Source organism: Hibiscus syriacus, unplaced genomic scaffold (genome assembly GCF_006381635.1).
Source record: "Hibiscus syriacus cultivar Baekdansim isolate YM2019G1 unplaced genomic scaffold, ASM638163v2 tig00110597_pilon, whole genome shotgun sequence".
NCBI classification, from domain to species: Eukaryota; Viridiplantae; Streptophyta; class Magnoliopsida; order Malvales; family Malvaceae; genus Hibiscus; species Hibiscus syriacus.
In genome coordinates this window covers 7,593,312-7,620,154 of record NW_024062795.1, presented here as the reverse complement: position 1 = coordinate 7,620,154, position 26,843 = coordinate 7,593,312, and the positions used below count along the sequence as shown (strand labels likewise).

General features: G+C 35.9%; 3 protein-coding genes across 4 annotated transcripts; 2 read left to right on the top strand and 1 right to left on the bottom strand.

The window, feature by feature from the left end:
- The first annotated feature begins 16,659 nt into the window (after window positions 1-16,659).
- LOC120134546 (protein TIFY 6B-like) lies at window positions 16,660-19,232 on the top strand. 2 transcript variants are annotated; one of them, XM_039150975.1, is made up of 7 exons: window positions 16,660-16,905; window positions 17,364-17,536; window positions 17,652-17,896; window positions 17,993-18,083; window positions 18,189-18,519; window positions 18,648-18,702; window positions 18,872-19,232. In XM_039150975.1, exons 1-7 carry the CDS (start codon window positions 16,824-16,826, stop codon window positions 18,948-18,950), a joined length of 1,056 nt encoding a protein of 351 aa, XP_039006906.1. In that variant the 5' UTR covers window positions 16,660-16,823; the 3' UTR covers window positions 18,951-19,232. The 2 variants fall into 2 exon arrangements, with proteins under 2 accessions (XP_039006906.1, XP_039006907.1); XM_039150976.1 differs by having other exon boundaries at window positions 16,661-16,905; window positions 17,652-17,869.
- Window positions 19,233-20,814: 1,582 nt separating this feature from the next.
- Window positions 20,815-23,714, top strand: LOC120134545 (glucan endo-1,3-beta-glucosidase 3-like). The gene is made up of 4 exons (XM_039150974.1): window positions 20,815-20,930; window positions 21,889-23,142; window positions 23,222-23,249; window positions 23,331-23,714. Exons 1-4 carry the CDS (start codon window positions 20,873-20,875, stop codon window positions 23,491-23,493), a joined length of 1,503 nt encoding a protein of 500 aa, XP_039006905.1. The 5' UTR covers window positions 20,815-20,872; the 3' UTR covers window positions 23,494-23,714.
- Window positions 23,715-23,856: 142 nt separating this feature from the next.
- On the bottom strand, window positions 23,857-26,437 carry LOC120134373 (dynein light chain 1, cytoplasmic-like). Its single transcript, XM_039150805.1, has 3 exons — window positions 25,978-26,437; window positions 24,572-25,473; window positions 23,857-24,425 (listed from the first exon to the last, which is right to left on the bottom strand). Exons 1-2 carry the CDS (start codon window positions 26,206-26,208, stop codon window positions 25,327-25,329), a joined length of 378 nt encoding a protein of 125 aa, XP_039006736.1. The 5' UTR covers window positions 26,209-26,437; the 3' UTR covers window positions 23,857-24,425; window positions 24,572-25,326.
- Window positions 26,438-26,843: the final 406 nt, after the last annotated feature.

Sequence of the window (26,843 nt, the reverse complement as noted above, 5' to 3'; positions counted from 1 at the left end):
GGCAAGTTTTAACGGTGGTAGGATACCGTTAAATTGGTTAGATGCCAATTTTCGGGAGTTGAGCGAGAACGCGTCAGATGATAAAGTTAAAATGTATGCACGAGCATGCATACTGCAGCTGATAGGAGGGTTGTTGATGCCAGACAAATTGCGCAACCAAATTCACTGTATATGGTTGTGACATCTTGTCGACTTTCTTCTGGTCGGATCACTCAGTTGGGGCTCGACAGTTTTGGTTTTTTTGTACAGGGAGATGTGTCGAGCCACTGACTACAGGCGTAATGCTATCGGCGGATGTCTTCTCCTGCTGAAGTCTTGGGCATGGTATTGATTGCCCTTTTTATGTCCCGTTGTGAAGAATCCATTCGTATTTCCGTTACTCTTGAGGTAATTATAAAACTGATTTCGTATATTAATCATTTTATATAGCGTATAATAATATTTTTTTTCTTGAATAGGTGGTCGACTGATAGGAAAAATCATCAGGAGCTACCTGATGATTTAGAAAAAATTAGGCTGCTCATCGATCAGAAGGCTGGCACACATGTATGAATTTTAATGTTTAAAAATGGATTTTAGATTATAGTTATATAATTAGATTATTATTTTGATAAAAATTATATATATATATATATATATTTAGTTTGAATAGGTGTCATATTCTAATGATGATGTGAGGACGGCGATCTCACATGAGTTGAGGGGCCCATCAGATGTTTGGATGGTGATGGTCCCTTTGATCTGTTATGCGACCGTCGAGTGGCACTTCACTAATCGAGTGCTCCGACAATTTGGTTGTTTTCAACCGATTCCGGAAGTACCTCGCAATATGGACGAGTTGCATAGCACAGATAGACGCGACAAGACCGATACAGATTGGCTGGTGAGGCATCATGAGTAGGTCGTGTTGTGGGAGGATCGATATCGGCGCCTTCCCCGTAGAGAGCCCATTTTTGATGACCTTTTGATGGTTGTTGACGGTTATTATGACTGGTTCAACAGAAATGGGAAACTGTTTCTACTTCCTGAGGGTGCACGAGGGCGGACCTTTCCACAACGTCGACAAAGACATTCACCGACACAGCACCATCATCTCGCGACTCGTGGTCGGAGAACAGGTGCTTCTGGTTCATCCTCAGCTGCACCAGCAGGACCTTCACAGCAATCACCTTCTGTAGCGACTTACATACCGCAACCATATGTTATGCCGCCAACGCCATTCCCTTACCTGATTTCGCCACCGCCACCATCACCTGGTTTTATGACCTCATCGTCGTCACCTTTACAGAGTTATATGACCCCTCCTGGAGGCTATTTGATGAGTGTTCAGAATCGTTAATATCTGTTCGTTATTTCTTCGATTTTGTGAAGTTATTGCTGCTGATTTGGTTGTGTTATGTCTATTTTTGTGTAGGTCCTTACTTTCCAGAATTGGTGATAAAACGGGCGAATTCTGTATTTTTTTATTATTTGGTCACGGCTGGAGACATGGGCACGACTCTGGGCACGACGCGGTCTGACATGGCAGTTTCTAGAAGGTCCAGTCAGCGGCGGTTTCTAGGAGACTTCGTCTGCACGCCTTCTGGAAGATTGACGAGCAGAGTTGCATTAGGAGACTAGTTTAAGTTTGAATTTAAATTTAAAAACAATTATCTTTTGTATTATTTTATTATTTTCTTTGTTTATCCTTTAGGCTTTGAGAGGCTATAAATACCCACTTGGGGTAAGCCTAAACTCATCATTCAGAATACATTCTTCTTTTCTCTCTAGTTTTTATAAAAGTTTTCTCTTTTCCTTTTCAAGTTCTTTTTATTTTTCTTTATTTTCAAGTTTTATTTTTATGCTAAGTATGACTTTTGTCATGCTTAGCTAAACTTTTCATAAGCCGAGAGCTGTCGCGATGATTCAATTCTAACGGGAGAATTGAAACGGTCCCTTAATATCTTCGGAATCTCTCTCTCAATCTCTGCGCTTATTTTTTTCAAAATCAAAACAGTTTTCAAAAATCGAAAATTGACTTTGGTCAAGAAGTTGTTGCGATTAAACGTGTGGGAGGAAGATTCGGCTTATAGAAAGCAATTCGACTTCCTGGGAACACACTTGGCGAGATAGCTTCGCCAAGAGGGAATTGAGATCGGAATTGACGGTTATAGAAACAACAATCCGAGTCGGTCGCCACGAACTTAAACGGTATTTGATCTACGACAATAGATGTTGTTAGAATCAACTACCGAAGTCAGAACCAAAGATTTCCTTGGGTATTCGGTATACAAGATAGAGTCACAAGGATAGCCCTTGTAGACAAAGTAACCGACGTGAATCCCGAAGAGAAAATCTTATTCGATGATCTAAAGGAAATTGAATCAAAGCGAAGCTTGAGGCTACTTTTACCGTATTTATTCACAATCTTCATCTTCTTATTTTTACTTTAATTACTTTTATTTAATCACTTTATTATCTTTTACTAAAATCCCCCCATTTTTACTGTTTCACGCCTGGCATAAATAATTCAGACAAAAATTTATAATTTTCTAAGTCCCTGTGGAATCGACCCTTACTTCTCTTTGCTACGCATTTCCTTGATTTATTGATTGAGAATAAGGAATTATTTTGACATCCAAAACGACAGTTGTCAAATTGGCGCAGTTGCCGGGGACTTCGCCAAAGTTACTAATTTTTGTTTGTTTTTGATTTATGACCAGGACTAATCCGGGCACATTAGTGGAGTACAACCCATAGATCGAAGCTGAAGCTAGGAGACTCCACGCACAGACACTTCGGGAAAGAAGGAGACAACAATTAGATCCAGAAGAAAGATCAAATTCAAGTAATACAAATCCGATGGCCGAACCTACTATTCGGGAGTTAGCCGCGACACCAACTGAACAAGGGCCTATGTGCATTGATTTTCCCCTAGGCGAAACTCCATACCAATTGAAAACTGGCCTTATTCATCTCCTCCCTATATTCCGCGGATTGCCAAACGAGGATCCACATAAATATCTCAAAGAATTTCACATAGTCTGCTCTAGTATGACACCACAGGGAGTAACCGATGACCAAATAAAACTTAGAGCTTTCCCTTTTTCCTTAGCCGACTCGGCTAAGGAGTGGTTATTTTATCTTCCTCCTAATTCTGTTACTACATGGGCTAATATGACTCATCTTTTTCTTGACAGGTTTTTCCCTGCGGCAAAAGTAAGTGAACTACGAAGGAGAATACTTGGAATCAAGCAACTTGATGGAGAGTCGCTCTACGACAACTAGGAGCGGTTTAAGAAGTTGTGTTCTAGTTGCCCACAACATGGGCTAACCGAACAAACACTCATTCAATACTTCTATGAAGGATTATCTCCCATGGAAATGAAGATGATCGATGCTGCTAGCGGTGGAGCCTTGGTGAATATGACTCCTACCGAGGCTAGAGACTTAATATCGACGATGGCTGCAAATTCCCAACAGTTCCGCGCAAATAATGAACCTTCTCGAAGGGTTCATGAGATAAGTTCATCTTCCTTGGAAAGTAAAATAGATAAGTTAACTGAAATCGTAAACTCTCTTGTTGCAGGAAAGACAGGACAAAACCGAGTATGTGGAATATGTGCATTGCCTTATCATCCAACAGACGGTTGTCCACTGATTCAAGACGATGCAACAGCTCAAGTCAACATAGTCGGAAACTTCCCGGGACCTCCCCAAAGAGCTTATAATCCTTATGGTAATACATACAACCCAGGATGGAAGGACCATCCAAACTTCAGTTATACGCAGAACCCGAGACCGAATCAAGGCTATCAAGCGAGACCTCCACCACCGCAACAACCGCAGAAGTCATCATTAGAATTGATTGTCAAGAGGTTAGCACTATCCCAGGAGAAATTCCATACTCGAACTGAAACCCACTTCCAAGAGATGGACAAGCAATTGAGCCAACTGGCTCAAACCGTGGGGAGATTAGAGTCACAAAGGAGGCTACCATCACAAACTGAACCGAATCTAATAGAGAATGTTAGCGCCATCACCCTCCGAAGCGGTACAATTGTTGAACAACCAGACCCTAAGGAGGTAAGCGCAAGATCCCGGAAGAAAGAAGAAGATTCAAACTCCCAAAGTGAAGAAGAAGCAGTTGACGCAGAATCCCAGAAAGAGAACGATGAAGAACAAACGGACGATCCAAAGCCATCTCCCTACGATGTGCCACCGCCTTTTCCATCAAGGTTAGTTAAAAAGGATAAAAAAGTTGAGGAAAAGGAAATATTAGACGTACTTCGGAAGGTGGAAGTTAACATACCTCTCCTCGAAGTTATCCAGAAAGTTCCAAGGTATTGCCGGTTTCTGAAGGATCTCTGTATGACTAAAAGGAAGCTTACCGGGGTCGAGAAAATGGATTTAGGCGCGAACGTCTCAGCAGTTTTCCAACGACCGCTTCCACCGAAGTATAAAGACCAAGGTATGTTTTCAATACCTTGTAAAATTGGTGAGGTTAAGATCAAGCGAGCTATGTGCGATCTAGGTGCCTCTATCAATGTAATGCCCCTCTCCGTCTATAATTTAATTTCCACCAAGCCTTTGAAAGAGACGAGAGTTACACTTCAGCTAGCCGACAAATCAATTATTTATCCTGAAGGACTCATAGAAAATGTTCTAGTGGAGGTAGAAAACTTAATTTTCCCTGCTGATTTTTATGTGATTGATATGGAAAATGATCATAGCAACATTGGTTCTGTAATCCTCCTCGGTCGTCCTTTTCTGAGCACGGCAAATGCAAAAATTGATGTTCGAAGCGGTATTCTTACTATGGAGTTTGACGGTGAGATCTTAAAATTTGATGTTTATAAAGCAATGAGATATCCGGATAACATTCAGAGTATTAATTTTGTTGGCATTTTTGAACTTGTTGATGATGAATATAACTTTGTTGATGATTTATGCAAGGAATCGGATGATAAAAAAGACGACATAAGGGAGTTGAAAAATATTTCGGTTGTTGATTCAAATTTGATCTCAACTCCTTTAAAAACTAAAGATTTACATTCCTTTTTGCAGGCATCAAAAATTAAGTCGAAATCATCAAGGAGTCGTTTGAAGAAATCATTTTTTGGTAAAAAAGATGTTTTGACGGCCATTCTTCTGGACAATATTTTAAAATTGGGAAATATCCGAAGAAATCTTTGTGAGAATTTTCAAATTTCTCATAAGGAATTTCTTAGTTGGAAAAAGCGAATGAAGTGGAATTGTCTGTCACGGAACCTGTAGACTGAATCAGGTCGTCGAGCTAATGACGTTAAACAAAAGCGCTTCATGGGAGGCAACCCATTGTTTTCAATTCCGCTATATTTTTACTTTTTATTTTTATTCATTCAAGCATGTTTAATTTAATTTTTATTTTTATTTTACAGGAACCGAATATTTTTTTTTCAAACTTAAACGGCGAGAAATTACGGAATTATGATTCGAACAGTGTTAATTTCAGAGTCCATTGAGCAGTACACGATCGAAATGAGCATAAAAAAAGAGCCTCAAGTCGTGCGCACCGTTTAACTAAACGACGCACGTTAGCAAAACCCATAGAGGGGCCGGCGCACGTTAGCAAACCCCATTTTTTTTCTTTCCCCCTTTTTGTTATCTACTGCCGCCCACCTTATCCCCTTCCCTTTTTTATCTTACTTTGACCATAGACCCCACCTTATCGTTTTCAATCACCTTTTCAATTTTTAAGTATACCTGTTTCTAAATTACAGAAAAACCAAAAGTCCTCATTTACTCCCAACTCTACAACCCACGGTAAGAACCAATTTTAAACCAAATTCAACAAAAATTCCAACCATCTTCATCTTCTCAAACCCGATCGCTCATTCCCCAAAAAGCACGAGACAATCATCCTTTCTTCCTCTCTTCACCGTCGCCCTTGCTAACGTGTTTTCAACCTCTCCACTCACAATGGTACGCACAATCGGGGGATGTAGATGCTGGTTTTCCACCGACAACATGATGTTTCCAGTACCTCCCACCATGGCCGCGGTCGACATTAAATCTGGGGAGTTCTCTGTTCTTTCTCTTGCACTTTAATTTTTTTCGTTTTGAGGCAAAACACTTTAAGTGAGGGGGAGTAGAGTGTCGGTTGTATTTCCCTTTGTTTATTTTTATGCTTTGAATCTAGTATGTGTTAGTTGAATTGGTCGGAAATTTCATTGATTGTCTTTGTCTTGGTGAAAATTTTTGGAATGCTATGCTTGTTTGGGAACACATGATTATTTAGGTTATGATATTCTTGATAATGGATAGCATGGATTGTGATAAGTTGGTATTTTTGTGATATTCCATGATTTTTTTGGTTGAAATGTGATTAGCTCAATGCATGAAAACAATTTGGTGAGATTTGAGCCTTTACGAGCATATCATTTTCGCTCTCATTTTGTTTGATTGAGTGTGTCGAATTTGACATTGGCATTCTAGAACCTGCATGTTAAATACTGTCGAGATTACACATGAACATGATGCTTAAAAATGATTTGGGCACCTTAGGATTAACCATTCCGTTTCCCCACTAAATAGTCTACCCATGCATATTTTCCCTTAGTTAACCACTTTTGAGCCTATTTCCATTTCTTTGTTTCCACCATATTCATAAACCCGAGCTTTTTTATTTTATCCATCTTTTCTACCTTTTTCAGGGCAAGTGAATAATTTTACCATTGTATTCTCCATCACAAAAAAAATGTTGAAAAAAAAAATAATAGCAGTTCGAAAAAGAAAAAAAAACTGTTCGAAAAAAAAGACATGAAAGAAAAAAATGGAAAACAAAACAACAAAAGTGTGAAAAAGAAAAAATGCATTTCGACGAGAAAATTATTGTTTGATATGTCGTCTTTTTATCTTGTTGTGCTTAATGTTTTGATGGAGTTGAGATTATTATTTGTTAGTTCCTTGCCTTGAATTTTAGCCATATATTTAGCCTTTTACCCACCTTTACCTAAGCCATGTTACAACCAATAAAAGACCATTTGATTTATGCATCTTGTTCTTATTAGTAGTGGAGATTTGATTTACTTGCAGGCTTATGGTAATATCGTGTCGATTCTGACATTGAGCGTTTCTTTACCCCAAACACATTGAGTGATTTGAGTGAATCCCGGTAAGGTATTGAGTTATGAGCATTGAGATTTATGAATGAATGGATATTACAATTGCACTTGACTTGTTTCAATTGGTGATGTTCAGTTGATTGATTTTTTGACTTCAATAGTTATTGTGGTCTCTACCTTGCTTTCTTGAATATGAAACTTGACAAAGAACGTTTAATGAAGTTTTTGACTTATTTGGTTAATCATACTTGAGGACAAGCATGAGATAAGTGAGGGGGAATTTCATGAGTGTTCAGAATCGTTAATATATGTTCGTTATTTCTTCGATTTTGTGAAGTTATTGCTGCTGATTTGGTTGTGTTATGTCTATTTTCGTGCAGGTCCTTACTTTCCAGAATTGGTGATAAAACGGGCGAATTCTGCATTTTTTTATTATTTGGTCACGGTTGGAGACATGGGCATGACTCTGGGCACGACGCGGTTTGACATGGCAGTTTCTAGAAGGTCCAGTCAGCGGCGGTTTCTAGGAGACTTCGTCTGCACGCCTTCTGGAAGATTGACGAGCAGAGTTGCATTAGGAGACTAGTTTAAGTTTGAATTTAAATTTAAAAACAATTATCTTTTGTATTATTTTATTATTTTCTTTGTTTATCCTTTAGGCTTTGAGAGGCTATAAATACCCACTTGGGGTAAGCCTAAACTCATCATTCAGAATACATTCTTCTTTTCTCTCTAGTTTTTATAAAAGTTTTCTCTTTTCCTTTTCAAGTTCTTTTTATTTTTCTTTATTTTCAAGTTTTATTTTTATGCTAAGTATGACTTTTGTCATGCTTAGCTAAACTTTTCATAAGCCGAGAGCTGTCGCGATGATTCAATTCCAACGGGAGAATTGAAACGGTCCCTTAATATCTTCGGAATCTCTCTCTCAATCTCTGTGCTTATTTTTTTTCAAAATCAAAACAGTTTTCAAAAATCGAAAATTGACTTTGGTCAAGAAGTTGTTGCGATTAAACGTGTGGGAGGAAGATTCGGCTTATAGAAAGCAATTCGACTTCCTGGGAACACACTTGGCGAGATAGCTTCGCCAAGAGGGAATTGAGATCGAAATTGACGGTTATAGAAACAACAATCCGAGTCGGTCGCCACGAACTTAAACGGTATTTGATCTACGACAATAGATGTTGTTAGAATCAACTACCGAAGCCGGAATCAAAGATTGCCTTGGGTATTCGGTATACAAGATAGAGTCACAAGGATAGCCCTTGTAGACAAAGTAACCGACGTGGATCCCGAAGAGAAAATCTTATTCGATGATCTAAAGGAAATTGAATCAAAGCTTGAGGCTACTTTTACCGTATTTATTCACAATCTTCATCTTCTTATTTTTACTTTAATTACTTTTATTTAATCACTTTATTATCTTTTACTAAAATCCCCCTCATTTTTACTGTTTCACGCCTGGCATAAATAATTCAGACAGAAATTTATAATTTTCTAAATCCCTGTGGAATCGACCCTTACTTCTCTTTACTACACATTTCCTTAATTTATTGATTGAGAATAAGGAATTATTTTGACATCCAAAATGACAGTTGTCACTATTATGGGTCTATGTTTACAGATCTGACTTGGGGTTCATATGCTGGATATTTGGCGGGTTCAGCCTAATCACCCATGGTCGCAGCACAAACACCTCATGTACAATTTTCACACTCAGCGATATTTGGGTTTTATGAGTTTTCCCAATTTTCGCAGGTCGGATGGATAGTCAATCATACACCTCCAGGGTCATTATTCTATAGAGGTGCTTCATCGTCATCAGCTCCTCATCAACAAAATTTAGATGCTCAGGACGACGACGACGACGATGACGACGATGGTGATGACAGCGATGAGTCACAACCAGTGATACGAAGAAATCCTCCTCTAGACCGACAGCCACCGCCCTGCGGTACACATTTGCGTCGCAGGCATCGATAGATTTTGTTTTTTTATTATATTTGTATTTAATACTTTTTATTGTAGTTGTTTATTGGACTTTTTTATTGTAATTTTTTTATTATTTATCATTTAATGCTTACTTTAATTCGTTAATATGGTTGGATTTATTTTAATTTATTTTGATAAATTTGTTGCACTTTTTGTTAATTTATTTTGCTTAATTTTGTTTATTACCATTTAATATTAGTTATTATAATTTGGTTATCATTTACCATTTAATACTTATTGTATCGTTAATATTAGTTATTTGTTAATATAACGCCAATATCCAATCTCGTATAATTGTATCATTTTTTAATCTTCATCAGCGGTTATCGAATAACATTAACTTGAATTAAATGCAAATTAAAGTACAATAATTATTAATTGATAAACAAGTACATCATTTCCTCATCAATTGTTACTTGATGACAACAGAAGTGGACATGTTTTTCTAGTGTGTCATGGATTTCTACAATGTCCACATCTTCTGTCTTGTCTAGATCTTTCTCGAATATCCATATCACATGAATTCGATTGGATTTTTGACGACCACGCTCCCTCAATAAACTCGGATTTGGTACAATCAGAAGTCAATCTTTAACCTCATCAGGGTCTTTGTCATTACCTATGGGGGGAACTCAAATTCATATACCTTAAAAACTTCAAATTGTAGGTATACGTGATCTATAAAATAGTTATAGTCTTGACGTGTATGCGAGCAAGCTGCTATCACATGAGAGCATGGATATTTCAGAGCTTGAAAAAACCTGCAATCGCACGTTCTATCCCTTAGATTTACTCTTAACGACACATCTTCAATCCCTTGAAGAGGATGCGACAACTCTGTGATACGAAACATTTCATACCTTCTAGAGAAACTTGTTACAGATATCTCATTTGATGCAACAATTTTTTCTGTAGATTTACAACTAATATAGGGTGATACACATGACCGCCTTGTATCCAGGTTTGAGCTTATCCCCCGAGCTTCGCAAAAAGTACCCCCAAACAAAAATATGTAATCTTTACCAAAGTCGCTACAGGTAAGTGATGTGCACCCTTTAAGGTTGAATTGATTGCCTCTGCCAAGTTGGTCGTCATGTGTCCATATCGATATCCACCATCATATGCGTTCATCCACATTTCTTTATCGATTGGGCTGATGTAATCGTATCCTTCCTCGTTCTTCGCCCGCAAATCTTGAATCATTGATTCAAACGTTCGAGGCAGAAGTTCGCAACCTGATCAAAAAATGTATAACTTACTAACCTGATCAAAATGATCGAAAGAAAACAAACTAAATCAGTTTCACTTACCCATGCACACAAGTAATTGACGCTCATCATTATTCTTGTATCTTCCATGGTAGTTCGCAGCAATGTGTAGGAGACAATACCTATGTTGGACAAAGGGTGGTTGACACATTGGACCCAAAAACTCCATTGATGCTTTGATCCCAGCTCTGCGATATGAAATGACACAGATTTTTCCCCTCGTGATAACATGTGCACGTAAATTTCGGAGGAAAAAACCCAAGAATTTGTATCTTCTCCTTCGACAAGAGCAAAAGCAACTGGAAGAATGTTACAATTGCCATCTTGGACAACTACCAATAATAAAACTTGTTTGTATTTTCCATACAAGAAAGTCATGTCGATCTGGACCACAGGCTTGCAGTATTTGAAAGCATTAACGCACTGTGGGTAAGTCCAAAAAACCTGGTAGAATTGGCATCGATCGCGAAGAACTCAATCATTATGGTATGCATAGGAGGTTTCGAAGTCCACAATTGTCCCAGGATTCAACCTCAGCACCAGCCTAAACAAGCCTGGAAGTTCGTTGTAAGATGCATCACATTCGCTGTGAAGTTTGACAATGACATTTTGTTTTGCCAACCAAGCTTTTTTATAGGAGACAGTGTACCCATACTGCGATTGTATAGCTGAAATCAACACAACAACAAATATATGAGAGCTTGCTTTTACCATGGGCATGATGGCCTGGCATATCACTTCAGAGTCCAAGTTGGGATGATCTTGGTTGACCCCTCCAGCACAGCATGTGTGAGGACCGTTGTATACTATTAGTTCTCATATGTTGTTTTTCCTCTTCCTCTTCGATACGCGAACCATCCAATTGTATCCGTTTTCGCGTCGGGCACAGTAACATACATATTTTTCTGTCGTTGAGCGATCGACTCTCGATTGAACATAATTACAGATATTGTAATTTTTTATAGCTATCATCACTTCTTCTTTGCTTGAAAACTCCATGCCTAAATATAACTCACCATTATTTATTGATGAGTAATATCCATAATCACCGAGATGAGGCATATCCGTAAATTCTGGACCATACATTACACCATAATCAGCTTTATACATGTGTGTTGTAGGGTCAGTTTGTGTCACATTTGCTGGAACTTCATCCACATCATCATGATCATCGGAGTTGAATTGCGGTGATTATGGGTGAATGAATAGTTCAATCTCAGCACCATCCACACCAGGCTCACGAAGCGTTTCTTCTGGTAGAGATGATGGTTCCTCCATGCTCTCCACATTTAGGTCGAAGAACCTATTACTTGCACGCCTTCCCCTTGAACTGGAAGGCATATCGACATTCAGATCGAAAAAGCTCGCAGTCGAATGCCTTCCCCTGGAGCTTGAAGCCATCGTGTCAAATGGAAACTGCACAGATTATTTTGTCGATGGCATCTCCATATTAAGGTCAAAGGGATTTGCAGATGAATGCATTCCCCTTGAACTGAACGCGATGTTGCCATACGGATTGTTCGTCGACCCACCTCGGTACATATCTTAAGGAGTTGCGGATGAATGTCTCCCCATTATGGCATTAAAATCATTACACATTACTGTCGTTGGGCTGTCAACTTGATCAACTTGTTCAGTCAGCCCATAGTGAGAGCTTAATGATAGACCCCGAACAGCACGCACTTGAATAAAATTTGCATACATCTCAATATCAACGTCTGAATAATTACTTTGAGCTTCAACCATCATTTCAACATCATCATTGTTCAAAAGTTCGAACGCTGTATAAGTTAATTGCAACAATGATGTTGGAAATCTGTATTGCAACGACGACATTCTTCTACTACTTCCAACATGAATCTTCCTCGAAATCTTCGTTATCAGCTCCTCAAGAGTTATGTTTCTCTTCAATGATATTTTAACACGCTCATTTGATACGAAAACAACGCCGGTTTCATCTTCTCGAATTTCACCATCATAATAAACAATACCTGAAAGTCGCGCTATTCTTTGAGTTTAAAAGTGTGACAATATTATATCTGCAAAAAAAAAACTGAAACAATGTTGATTAAATAAATAATATATGAACGAAAATATAACACAATAAATTTTTTACACATAAACGTAAATAATTTAAATAATATAATTTTATATTATTACCTGTACCGCAAAACTATTTCGAAGTATATTCTCGCTTTCTAATTTTACAAACACAGAAATTAATTGACAACAATTAGTATAATATTTTTTCAAATAATCATAATAAACAATAAGTATAATAAAAAAATTTATCACAAAATTACCTTGTAACGAAAAATCGCACGAACTTCTGAATCAAATATGAGAAGATTGTCGGATTGTTGTATTAATTTTTTTCTAATCGAGAGGAGATGTGAGGAGTTACCCCGAGGGAAGGGTATTTATAGCCAGGAAAAGCTACAAGACGCGGTACCTGCACCGCGCCTTACATAATTATATTAGATAAAGCTAAGGCGCGTCCCCTGTTCCACGCCTAATATAATTGTGTTAAAAGTAAGGCGCGACCCCTGCCCTGCGCTATACTCCTAGGTGGCCTAAGGCGCGTCCCTGGGGCCGCGCTTTATACACGTGTATATCATGTCAGCATAAGGCGCGCTTCAGGGGAGCGCCTTACCACACGTGGCACCAAATCAGTGTAAAGCGCGTTGCAGGGATCGCGCCTTTCTGCAAAGGGTGTTAAATCCGGAAATATAGTCTGAACGATGCCTGATCGAAAAATATACTGTTCAACTATGTTTAACTTTTTTACATCAAAATGATTGAGAATTTACCTCTAAACTCAAAAACAAAAATATTTGATTTCTTTTGTCAACTTAAACTGGGTAACAAGAAAGATTAATTAATTGAGTTAATTGTGTTATATGCTTTCAACTTATTATTTTTATTCTAAATTAGTTTTTAATTTTGTAAATATTTCAATTTAATCTTCAAATTATGACTATCATTCTAAAATAGTCTCTAATCTTTTAAATCTTTCAATTTCATCTCAAAATTCATCCAAATTCGTAATTAATTCCAACCTTAGTTAAACCTGAATTTTATTTTCAAAAATGTATTATTGTAGTTTGGACTAACGATTTTATTACAGGAGATGTGATTAACATATGCCTTTGGAATGAAATTAAAATATTCCAAAATTTGGAGACCAATTTAGAATAATGGTCATAGTTTGTGGATGAAATTGAAATATTCAAAATTTTTAGAATTAACTTAGAACAAGTCATAATTTGAAAAATAAAATTAGAATATTCAAAAGTTTAGAAACTAAATTAGAATAAAAGTCATAATTTACATATATTAGATGCAAATGACTCTAATTAACTTAAACAAATTATTTTATATTATATATATATATATATTAAGATTTATTGGGAGCGCACAATGGACTTCCATGTGCATATAATTATTTTTTAAGTACACAATTAGAAAAGAAAATAATAAAAAAACTTATAATATATATTTTTATTACAGGTAGGTGATTCGATTTTTTTAAAAAAAATTGAAATTTTATATTGTATTTATTAGGAAAAAAAATCAAAAGAGTGATTCAAGCTTATTATAATTTTAAGTTTGCCTAATCCCATTCAAGCCACATCTTTCTCTTAGACCATTTCTTCTAAACGTATGCAGGCTTTAACTATTAATATTAGAGACGAAATCAGGATACCAACTTAAAGAAACGAAGCATAACTTCATCCTTAATTAATAAAACAATAAAAGAACATTATCCCCAAGACGAAGCATAACTTCATCCTTAATTAATATCTCCAAAAGTTATTCTAAAAATATTAAATTAAAAAGGCTATAATTTATTTAAAGTTACTAAAATTGAATTGTTACGTCAAATTCAATCAAACACTTGAATAAAACGAGAAAGGAAGGTTTTAGACATGTTTCTCCCGTGTGAACTTTTGTGGTGGGCATTGCAATATTAAATCGATAGGACAATAATTGCTGTCCAAGGGATGGCCACCCAAATGTTGATATTTATCCATTTATTATTTCAGTCACGTTTTACTTCACGTCAAATGAAAATAATTCTATGTTATTTATTGAAATACGTGCATTGATGCCTTTTAAAATTGCAATTATGAACCGGCTCTTTTTCGAAGAGTACGGGATCTGTTATGAACCGGCTCTTCGTACATAGTTAATTATTTTATGAACTCAAATAACCTTAAATGATAAAATAAAATATTATTTTTAAAGATATTGAATTCTAAAAGATATATTTACAAGACGTGTAGTACTTGAAGAAAATTTAAAAAGGTTATTACTTTAATAATTTTTTTGAACCAACCTAACTTTTTGAGATCTATATGCTAGTAAGTATCGAAAACATATTCTCATCATTTTCGTCACCAAAAATCTCGTTTTTCCTTTAATTTTGAATTTTTGTGTGATAATTTTAAATTTTTTATTTTATTTTTTTAACATACCGAATTTAAAGCTTTAATTTTTGTATAAGAAATTTATAAAATTTTATTTTGATCCCTATAATTTTAGTTTCCTTTTAGTATGATATTCGTGATGCAAAAAATAAATCACAATGGAATAAAAGTTCCCGAAAACTGCCATTGTCTGAATATATTGATAACATATGATGAAGATTTCGATCTAAATTTTTTGCTCACATAACACACGACGATTTATCTCTGATTTACGTATATTTCACTTCAAATATCTATGTAATTTTCACAAAATATTTTATAAAAAAGTCGTTTTTCTACACCTTGAAAGGTGCATAACTCAAGTCAACTAATAATATTTTTGACAATTGTTGACTGGGATGAAAGACGCCGTTGATAGGTCACACTTTTATGGTATATGAAAAAAATGTGTTATATCAGTAAATAATTTTTGAAATGTACTATATTTATAAATAGTGATAAATTTAGGTAATAAAGTCGAAGATACACATTAAAAAAATCATGTTAGAGATCAACTAATTAATCGAGTGATTAATGATATTTATATTGTCTTACCTTATGTTATTCGAATCTCAACATTTGTCTAAATGTAATACTTTTCTACTTAATAAAAAAATCATGTCAAATATTAATGATATTTTGATTAAATACACTAAAGTTGAAGTAGTTGATTATTTTTTTACAATCACGGATATCTAATTTATTAGTTAATTAATTTAAATTAAATATTATAAATATTCATTATTTAAACAACCTATAATCTAATCCACTCTATTTAAAACGTAAAAAATTAAAATTTGTAGATTTTTAGTCTAAATTCCATTTCATTTCAATTGTTTCCATGTAAAAGTCTATCAATTTTATTTTATAATTATGATTGTACTTCTAATTTTTTTTAAAAAAAATTACGGTCAATTTTTGAATCTATCCTTACATTTTTTTCTAATTAGTGGGATATAAAATTATTTATCAAAAAAATCAGGGAGTACGGCGCAGTTATTTCTCGATCAGTCGGCCACAAAACATGATCAAAAATTAAAATAGAGCAGTTCGATTGCAATTAAATTGACGAGTGAGGAGCAAACTCCGTCACGTGTTTTCACACGTGTCAACCTATCAGACCAGAGAAAATCACCACTAAGTGGTGTCTGTGAAGTTAAAGCCCCAGAGCACGTGTTGAACTTACGGGTTTATCCGGTTACCTTACCGTTTTTTACCGGTAATCTTCACACTTGTCTAAATAGTAGAATTCAAATTATAGTACTCAAACGAATAGACTAATAATTAAATATATTCAGATATAGATTACATAATTTAAAATTAAATTTTATTTATGTGATATATATATATAAATATTAATTATAAATTGGTTTAATAAGTAAGATTTAAAACATTCGCATAACATAATAATTTAAATTAAGATATTGTGAAAAAGAATAAGATTAAAGAATTTTTCTCGTGATAAAAACTTTAATATTTAAATTTAAATTAATTAATTAATTAGAAATTAAATAATTGTATAAAAACAATTATAAAAGAACTTATATATATCAAATTTTAAAACCTTATTAATATAATATATTTAAATATAGAATTAATGAATTATATACGATATCTACAAAATCGAAATAGATATTAAAATGATATTTACAAATAATTAATACTAATACTGGATATCCACTCCACTTCAACGAAAACGATATCTTAAAATAAAAAATGCATTTTTAAAAAGATAATAAATAAATAAATAAATAACTCTTTAAAGGACGTGATGGATGGGAAGATTTATGCTATAAAACAACTGTCTTTCTTTGCCTTAATTATTTTTTTCCCACCAGAAGGAAAGCATTTTGGCTTCAGTTTTTATTTTTTCATGTTTGGTGGAGGAAAGAAAAAAAAAAAAGAGTGAAGAGGGGATTCGTAGGAATTGAAATATTTTTGTTTACGTAGGTGTTGGGTTGATTATTGAGGTGAGTTTTGCTTGAATTTTGAAATAACTGAGTCAAAGAACAATGGAGAGAGATTTTCTGGGTTTGCATTCAAAGGAACCATTGGTTGTGGTTAAGGAAGAGGTTAACACTGATGGGTACAAAGGTGCGTATGCTCTTCTTTTCTCTTTTGTTTTCCTGGAAATCCTTTAAAAGATTGCTTATTTTATTTTATTTTATTTTGAGGTTCTAAAATCTGGGTTATTGTTGAATTTGGAGTTGAATTATGATATTTTAGTGCAAAAGCTAAAGGGTTTAAGTGAATTGATTTTCCCCTTTTCTAAATGAATGGTGTTTGTTAGTAGAAGTGTTTGTCTAATCCAAATTATTTATTTCTTAGTTTGGATTACTATGATAAAAATCCTTTATTCTTTTAAATCTATTACTTGATTGGAATCATGTAAGCAATTGAATGGAAAAAAGAAGAGCAAGAAGATATATTTGGTTACTGATAATTGTTAGAAAATCATATCAGTTTATTTAGTTATGAGAATTGTGCCTGTTATAGCTATGCATCTATCTAATTTATTGGTGTTTTATTCATTTTTGTTTTGGATTTTTTAGGTTTTACTAAAAGCTCAGGGATACAATGGCCTTTTTCAAACAAGATTTCTGCTGTTCCACAGCTGATGAACTTTGATTTTGCTCAAGGGGATAAAACTAAAAAGGTCGGATATGATCCGAAAGTATCCCCTATGTTCATGCCTACCTCAACAATGGATTCTACTGAACTTCAGGTTTGACACTATCCCCTTGTTTTCATTGGTGTTAGAAAGCTTTTTTATTTTATCGGTTTGCGATGTCTCGAACTGATATTGTTTTCGCTTCCCCCTTTGGCTTTTTGCAATCTAGAAATCATTCAACCACAGTAGGATAGGTGGGAGTCATTTTCCATTGACACCTTCTTATGTTCAACAAGATGGTAAGATGTTTCTGGTCTCAAACCGTGCACCGTTTATGAAGAATCATTATGCTTCCACCGGTCAAAATTTGCCTGTTAATAGCATGAGACCACAATTGCTTGGAGGGATTCCGGTGACAACTCCACATACGATTCTTCCCACACTTGGTTCTGTTGGTGGAAGTGTTGAACCATGGTAAAGTTGAAAATCTTATCCTTTAGTTCAGTTACTGCAGCAATATTGTTGACAGTAAGATACTGACTTGGTCCTAATTTCATTTTTTATGATTAGGAAAAGCGTCAAGGCCTCTGGATCTTCTGCTCAATTGACGATCTTTTATGCTGGTGAAGTGAATGTCTTTGATGATATTACCCCTGAGAAGGTATCCCTCTTTCTTTCCATTTTAGTAAAAATGCTTTGTTTTTAACGATCTTTAAGTCGGTAGAAAGCTTAGAAAGTTAACCCCCTTTTTTCGTATCTCATACAGGCTCAGGCTATAATGTTCTTGGCTGGGAATGGGTCTTCCATGGCTTCTAGTTCGGCTTATCCAAAAGACCAAGTCCAGACACCTGTTTTGAAGCCAGTTCGAGTTGAAAGTGTTCCCACTAACCAGATCATAAATACACAACTAAATTCTGGTATGTCGAGCCCTCATGCTGTTGCTGCTCAGTCTGGGACTGGGTCCACTAGTACCGAAGATCAGATGATATGCAAGACCTCAGGAACTCCAACTCCATCTACCCCTATTAGCAAATTGGAGGCTACGAAATTGGTGAATGCCATGGGATCTGCTACTGCCACTGGCATGATGCCTTCCGGTATACACACGCTCTTACAAGATTTTCTGTTATTGCATGCATATTTTTAATTAATTTTGTTTGTAGTTTGGAACGTGGCATCAATTAATTTCGTTTATAACTGACTGTGAATTGTTTTTTGCCTCCAGTTCCACAGGCTCGCAAAGCTTCCTTGGCTCGGTTTTTGGAGAAGCGCAAGGAAAGGTTAGTTTTTATTCAAGGTTATTTGTGGGGTTTAAGGCATGTGGATAGGCTAGTTTACTTTGTTATAAACCGCAAAAATGATTGCTATATCAATTGCATATGCAATTATGGTTAAATACATGTCTGATATTGCGCTTGAACAAATCTCCGTTATTCGCCGTCGTCGTAGGGTAATGAATGCAGCATCGCCATACAATTTTAGCAAGATGTCTATAGATTATGCAACTACGTTAGAATTGAACGCATGAGCTTGGCCGCGAGCAACGACGACTTCTCTCTCGGCAACCAAGTAGGGTAAACTGCAAGGTTTATGATTCGGAATTACAAGGCAAAGTTTATATCAAGTCTGGCATTAAAGAAGTGTAATATTGACTGCTTAATTGCCATCAACTAAAGTTTATTCGGTAGTTGGTGTAGGGTTATATTATAGACCTTTTGTTTTTCTTTATAATGTTAATGTGGATGTTTTAGCTACTTTGTAACCCCATTCAATTGTTGTTACATGGTAGAAATAATGCATTTAAGACCCATCTTTTGCTTGCTTCATTTGTACTTCTCTTTATATACATTTGATTCGAATAACTGTGTTTTTAGTATGGAAACGATCGATAATAGCATCTGTGCCATATACACATTATAATATATGCAGATCTACAGTACATAGATGTATTCTCTTTTTGTAATTTATAAAATAAATTAAATATTTGTAGAAATTAAGAATTTTGGTGGTTTGAGATGAAGCTAGAAACATATGACGTTCCAGTCACGTTTTGACAATCTATGTGACGTGTATCTTTCAATTATTTAATAATTTATTTGGTTGACGGTCCATTGGGCCCACACCAAGTGGTGGTGGTGAACATAATCTTAGGAATTGCTTTTTTCCTCCTCAATGCTTTAATTATTTGTATGTAAATTCTTATGTTTGATCTCCTTTTACACTTGAGGGATTAATTCGCAAAACGTAAAAACTATTGCTCCTCTTTGGATCAAGATGATTATCTCTATACCGTAATAAGAAATTACGGAAGTTTAATACCACCTACTTTACCTACTTTTATACTTGTAAAGCGACATTTACTGCGACAAATTTATTTTATTTTTAATAATTATAATTTATTCTGATAATCTTCCTCTAATACGTTTCGTGTAAATCCTGATAATCTAGCCCTTATCTACAAACATAATTATTTCATAATGTCATGATAACTGTTGCTCTGCATGAGGGGGCAACACTTGTAACCATATGTCTACGTTTTTTTATGAGTTGGGCTTCCGTTTAAGAATTGATTTGAATTTGTTCACGGAATGGTCCGTTGTAGTATTTAATGAATACTATTAGAATTGGGCTAGGGTACTTGCCCCCAAAATAAAGGTGCCACCATTTGGATTTGGAGCCTACATAATTTATTTTTAAATTATATTTTAGTATATTTAAATTTATAATAACTAAAAATAAATTTTAAAAAAATATAAATTAATTTATTAAAATTATAAAAAATGTAAAAAGAAAACAATCAAAACATTTCTTTCATCTCTACTTTCTCTTCATCACCCAAACCCAAAACAAAAATCAAAACTCCAATTATCCCTTATTTACGTACATTTTGTGTGTGTGGAAATATGTAATTTTAAACAGTGATGCACTCGTTAATAAATATATTTAAGAAAATAACAAAATTAATAAAAGAGAAGATCTGTGGGAATATGACCGTTGAATTCAATCTGACATGCCATGTCATCAACAAAACAGTATTACTCCTCGTAGACCGTGACTCTACTTTGCATTCGGAAAATAACAGCACGAACACACAATCTAAAAATAAATATAAATAAATTGCAGGATAAATATGCTCTCCTGTGATAGGCCTCAGATGCTTACAATGCACTACTTTTGAACCTTGACCGTTTGATTTCTGATACAACCTCTGATCAATATACATGGTGGTTTGTAGGCTAGTAAACTACTAAACTAAAAGCCCCTACTTCCTTACAACTAAACTAAAGCTAAAAGCCCCACTAGAGCCTTGCTGTTCCAGTTCAGCACTTGTTTTATGTATCTGCTTCCAAAGCCTGGGGTTGTTCTGTTTTTTGGTGGGTGTCTGGTTTCTTTTTGAGGTTGAAGTTTAGAGCTTTGTATTAGTGTTCAAAGATTGAAGCTTTCCCTCCGATGGCTATTTTCTTGATGCTTTTGCTTTTGCTTGTCTCGACTGTTTCTGGTGATGAAAGTAAGTCTATTTGAAGTTGTATTTGTTTTCATATATTTGTGTGCGACCATGTTTGTCTTCGCGGGCACTTTTCTCTGTTCTCTTTTTAGTTTCCATTAATTTTCTTGAAGGTAAGCCTTTTCTCATTGTTGGAAACTCTTCTGTTCTTTCACCATGGGAATCTCAGCTAGTAATGCATTATCCTATAGGACCCAAATGACCTCACGGAAGGCCTCCAACTCCAAGTGTTGGAAGCTGTTGCCCTGTTGGTGTTGATATCTTAGGGGAATGTGTATTGTGTAGTGTATATGAGGGTAGTATTGTCATCTTTTATGTGCAAAGTTAACATCTTTGTCTAGTTGGTCCCGTATATAATATGTAGGGTCCCATCACCTCCATGAGTATTTTCTTGTAATGAAATAATATAGTAAAATGTGTTATCAGTTCATGTGCTTTGGTATTATTATGATGGATGATGCTATGTCATGTCTGATGTTTGGTTCCTTTAGTTGTATGGTGTGATATGTTACCCACCTTTGACCTACTTTGATTTAATATTCAAAAGTTTGCTCCAAATTCAACATTTTTGCTTCTGTCTACTAAGAGGAAAGAAAGGGACGACTCGAAAATGACTAGGTAACCTTCGAATCAAAGCTTATTGCTGAAGATAATATAGGATTGTCTGAGAGATTATATCGTTCGAATGTCTATTTGAAGTTTGGAATTTACTTTGAACTTTATGTAGAAGCCTTTAAGACACTGCTCGAATATGATGAAGTATTAGCCTTCTAAAAGCTGCAATGACTGGATGATAGTTGATCACTATGAAATTTAACATCTATTTATGAATATGATCATGTTAATGATATTATGAACAGTATATTTTTCACTGACATTGTTATTCTCTTATCGAGATGGAAGACCTTTCTTTTTCGTGGATAACTTGTCTTAACGTCAGTCTATGGATCTCCCTGTGCAGAAGCCTTTGTCGGTGTGAACATTGGTACAGACCTTTCCGACGTGCCCAGCCCTACTCAAGTGGTGGCCTTTCTCAAATCTCAGAATGTCCGGCATGTGAGGCTTTATGATGCTGATCGAGCTATGCTTCTCGCACTTGCTAACACAGGCATCCAAGTGATTGTCTCTGTCCCCAATGAGCTGCTCCTTGGTATTGGTCAATCGAATGCCAGTGCAGCCAATTGGGTGGCTCGCAATGTTATAGCCCATGTCCCTGCCACTAACATCACGGCAATAGCTGTTGGATCCGAAGTCCTAACTACACTCCCGAATGCCGCTCCAGTCCTTGTTTCTGCCTTGAAGTTCATCCACTCTGCCCTTGTTGCTTCTAATCTCGACAGTCAAATCAAAGTCTCTACTCCACATTCGTCTTCGATTATCCTGGACTCTTTTCCACCTTCTCAAGCCTTTTTTAACCGTTCATGGGATCCTGTCATGGTTCCATTGCTACAGTTTTTGCAGTCTACGAGGTCGTACCTTATGCTCAACGTATATCCATATTATGATTACATGCAATCAGATGGCGTTATCCCATTAGACTATGCACTTTTCCGTTCTCTCCCTCCGAACAAAGAAGCCGTGGATGCTAACACACTCCTGCATTACACTAACGTCTTTGATGCTATTGTTGATGCAGCATACTTTTCGATGTCTTATTTAAACATCACCAACGTTCCGATTGTAGTAACCGAGTCTGGTTGGCCTTCTAAGGGTGATTCATCAGAGCCCGATGCTACAGTTGAAAATGCTAATACATACAACAGTAACTTGATCAAGCATGTAATTAACAACACTGGGACTCCTAAACATCCGGGGATTGTGGTTAGTACTTACATTTATGAACTTTACAATGAGGATTTGAGACCTGGGCCGGCCTCAGAACAGAATTGGGGGCTATTTGATGCCAACGGAGTACCAGTTTATACTTTACACTTGACTGGTGCTGGTACTGTTTTTGCAAATGACACTACGAACCAAACCTTTTGTGTCGCGAAAGTGGGTGCCGATCCGAATATGTTGCAAGCAGCTCTTGATTGGGCTTGTGGACCAGGGAAAGTTAATTGTTCACCTTTGTTGCAGGGGCAACCGTGTTATGAACCCAATAATGTGGTTTCCCATTCGACTTATGCTTTCAATGCATATTTCCAGCGGATGGGGAAGTCTATCGGAACCTGTGATTTCAAGGGGGTGGCTACCATCTCTTCAACTGATCCAAGTATGTGGCTATAATATTTGTTCTTATAGAATAAGTCTACCGGAACCTATCAACTTACTAATGTTGTCCATTGGTGCAGGTCACGGTTCATGCGTATTTCTCGGAAGGTATGGATTGATTCTCCTAATCATTATCATCATATGTGATGGCTTTGATGCAATCTGATAATACTTCCATTTTGTCTGTAGTTTCAGGAAAAACGGCACCATAACTAACGACACATCACTGGTTCCTTCATCGAATAACACGAGTTCAGGCTGCACTCCACAATATTTCTATGTGAGTGATTCACTTACAACCTCTGTGATTATAGGCGCCTGTGTTTTCCTTTTCACTGCTGTTTTCTTGTAGTACTTGTTTGTACTTTATTCTAGGTTTTAACAGCATTCAAATATATCGAAAAAAAATTCGGATTCCATCTCTGTGGAATACTTGCAGCAAATCCGATTTTGTATCTCCTATAGGAGTTGAGTTGAAGGGTGTCCGATTTAACTGAACATATCGATAGCAAGTAATTCTTTAGACGAGTTAGTTCATTATCATTGGATTATTGTACAAAAATTCCAAGAGATTGTTTCCAGATAATTGATTTGAAAGTGTTCATTGATGTTATTCATTGTGAGTCGCTAAATGCATATATTTCATGCTCAAATAATATGTATATTTCTTCGGGTTCGGGTTAGGGACTGTGTGGTAACTCGGCTCTTGGATAGATTTATTCAAGATCATCGTATTTATCATGACAAACACTGCAAACCCACCCGATTGAACCGTCCGAAATTATCTTCATGTTGTCATGTTGATTACAACACGGTTTATTACAGAAATTACATTTGGAAAGCTGAATCCAACAATCCGGACAAAGAGTATCAGCACAAACAGTCTCTTCGAAGTCTTCATTTTCAACACACTTCCCACATTCTTCACACCTCGGAACGCATAACACGCACATCCGACAACCGGTCATTGAAGCGTCTCGTTTCCTTTTGCAATCCTTTCTGGGACAATCGAAAACAACCTGTACTTAATTGCACCCTGCCATGTTCTTCGCATCCTTGAAATCTTCTGTAGTTATGATATAGCAAAGGCTGTCTCGTTGGATGAATCTGCTGCAGTTTTGGGTTTGTTTGAAGGTAATATTGAATCCTTTCGAGATGTTCTTTCTTCATGTTGGCGATGCCGTTTATCTGAATGCTTTTTAGGCCTTGCTGGCTGTCAGATAACTTCTGCACTGCTGTTATCACTCCATTAGGGGTCAACCCAGTGCAACCTGGTATATGCAGCTGAAGCAACAAATAGAAAAACAACTAATTATATGTTAATCATCAAGAGTTGAGTTAGGTCGTTTTGACCCACACATGTACAAGATAAAAGGGAAAATAATCCCCGCCATTGAAATCTTATCCATTTAAAGGATCAAATTTCATACCTTACTGATAAGAGGATTTTGGTCGATGACCCTTTCAAGCCCATCATCTGTAATTTTGGCACAGCACATGAAAGTCAATGTTTTTAGCCTACCATTTACCTTGGAAGCAATTTTCATCAGAATCTCATCTGACAACCGAAAGTTCAACGGCTTTCGACGATTATGTTTAGCCATGGCAGTACATCCTTTTCCACTGCTTCTCTCAGTGACCTGCAAACTCCACTCATGGAAAGAAGCTCAAATAATGGAAGGTAGGCCAAGACAATAAAAAACGCATCATGGGGTAACCCTGAAGAAATGGATTCCTCATGTGATAGGGGTGCAAGTTCCATGGTTTCTGCAATCTCAATTTCAGTTTGGTGAAAGATCTGCTTCGATTTATATAGAAACTGTTATCCTTAACAAAGAAGTAATCAAAATGAAGATGTTGACAGGAAGGGATTCAATTGTAATAAGTCGGCACAAGTTTGTCGACATATGTTATCCATTTAGCTTTCTTGTCCTCTAAGGATTTGCTTTGCTCCATAGATATCTTTTACATGTTAGTTAACATCTGTTGGGTTCTCTGGTAAGAGCAAGAAAATGACAGAACCTATCATTCATTTATACTTAGCAAATACAACATGAATGTTTAAGAATCAAGGACAGACATGTTTATCAGTTCTGCACTCTGTAGTTGTACTAGTAACTTCAAAATGGAATTTGTTACCAACACAAGGTGTAGAACACACGAATCTGTCCGAATCATCGACCGTCTAAGGGCTCGACGGCGGTCTTGAAGAGAATGATGTAAACCTTGTCGTTCGAAAATACAAGAAACCTCCTAGTGAATATGTGACGTATGACCCGAAACTAGTCCCCACGATGCAGTGCCAAGCAGGACCGTATGTTGAGTCGAATTCCTGAGAATCAGAGATCACGCAAACTAGCATGACATAAACAGTAGGTGATCAAATTCTATGAAAACATAAAGCATGACAATAAAGAATCAAAGTTGCATCTTCTTGCAGTTGGAATAAGTGGTTAAGCAATGGGGTTTAAATCAACATAAAACACTTGAATTCATATAAGCATTTACAAGCAGGATAACAAATTTAATCCGGTACAAAAAGACAGAGTAAAGAGCAAACCAAAAAGGAATAAATCATAAATGTCTTCAGTTAAACTGAAACTAATAAAGGCAAATTTTGGCTTGGATAACTAGAAAAAGAAAACTTCTCATCCAAATCTCACTAGGATCATTAATATCTATAACTCCTATGAACCAAAGTAGAGCTAATTTATCCAACATGTAAATGTTAAAACTGTGTCAACTAAAACAATCGAATAAGAAATATAAAGTAACCGAAAAGAAGAATCTAGCAAAGGATCACTGTAACAGGAAGATGAAAGTTTGAATTTTTAACCTTCTTAAGGGCAAGAGCTAGGCGTTTACTATCAAGCTTTCCAGTCATATAGTCAAGCTGGTCTCGGGCACATTTAAAAGCCTTGTTTAGAAGAGCTAAAGGCATATCAGAAGCTCTGACTTTAACATTAAGACGTTCAGTTTGCTCCTGTTGTTCCATAGATTTCTTCTTTTGAATCAAACTGCTCAAGAACTTGCTTCTCCTCTGTAACTCCAACTCCGCTCCATCCATTTTTCCTATTCTTCTTTTTCTTTCTTCAATTTCCCGATAATATAAGAAATACCCAGAAAAAGTAAAAGATCAATGAAGGTGAACAGAAAACAAAAAAAAAAATTCTCGATAGGCACAGCTATGCGTGCCACTCGTTTGATGAAAAGCCTTAAAGGTGACAAAAGAGAGGTAAATGTATTAAAAGAACAAAGCTATACACGTTATAGAAATACAGCTATGTAATATATTTGGGTTTTTAAAAAACTTTGGGCTTGGGGGTGATTATGCTGTGCGGCATTTAAAAAGAGGGCTAAATATCGACGTGACCGATTAAAGAGTCGACTGATTAAAATTTAGATCGGTTATGTTATATTATTTAACTGGAAATATTATTAAGCACAATAACATATTAGGTAGCGTTTATATAATGTAATAGGTAACGCTTATATAATAAAATAGGCATTTAACCGGTATATTTATACTGGTAGCATTGTAAATTTACCTATTGCATTATAATTATTGGTTTCGTTGTTTATTGAATTGATACAATTTTAAATGTATCGACACTTTATGCTTGCACCTCGTTGGACATTCCTAATTCATTCTAGAAAAAAGTATCGACACAAGCTATAAAAGTGTCGATACATTATTTAGAC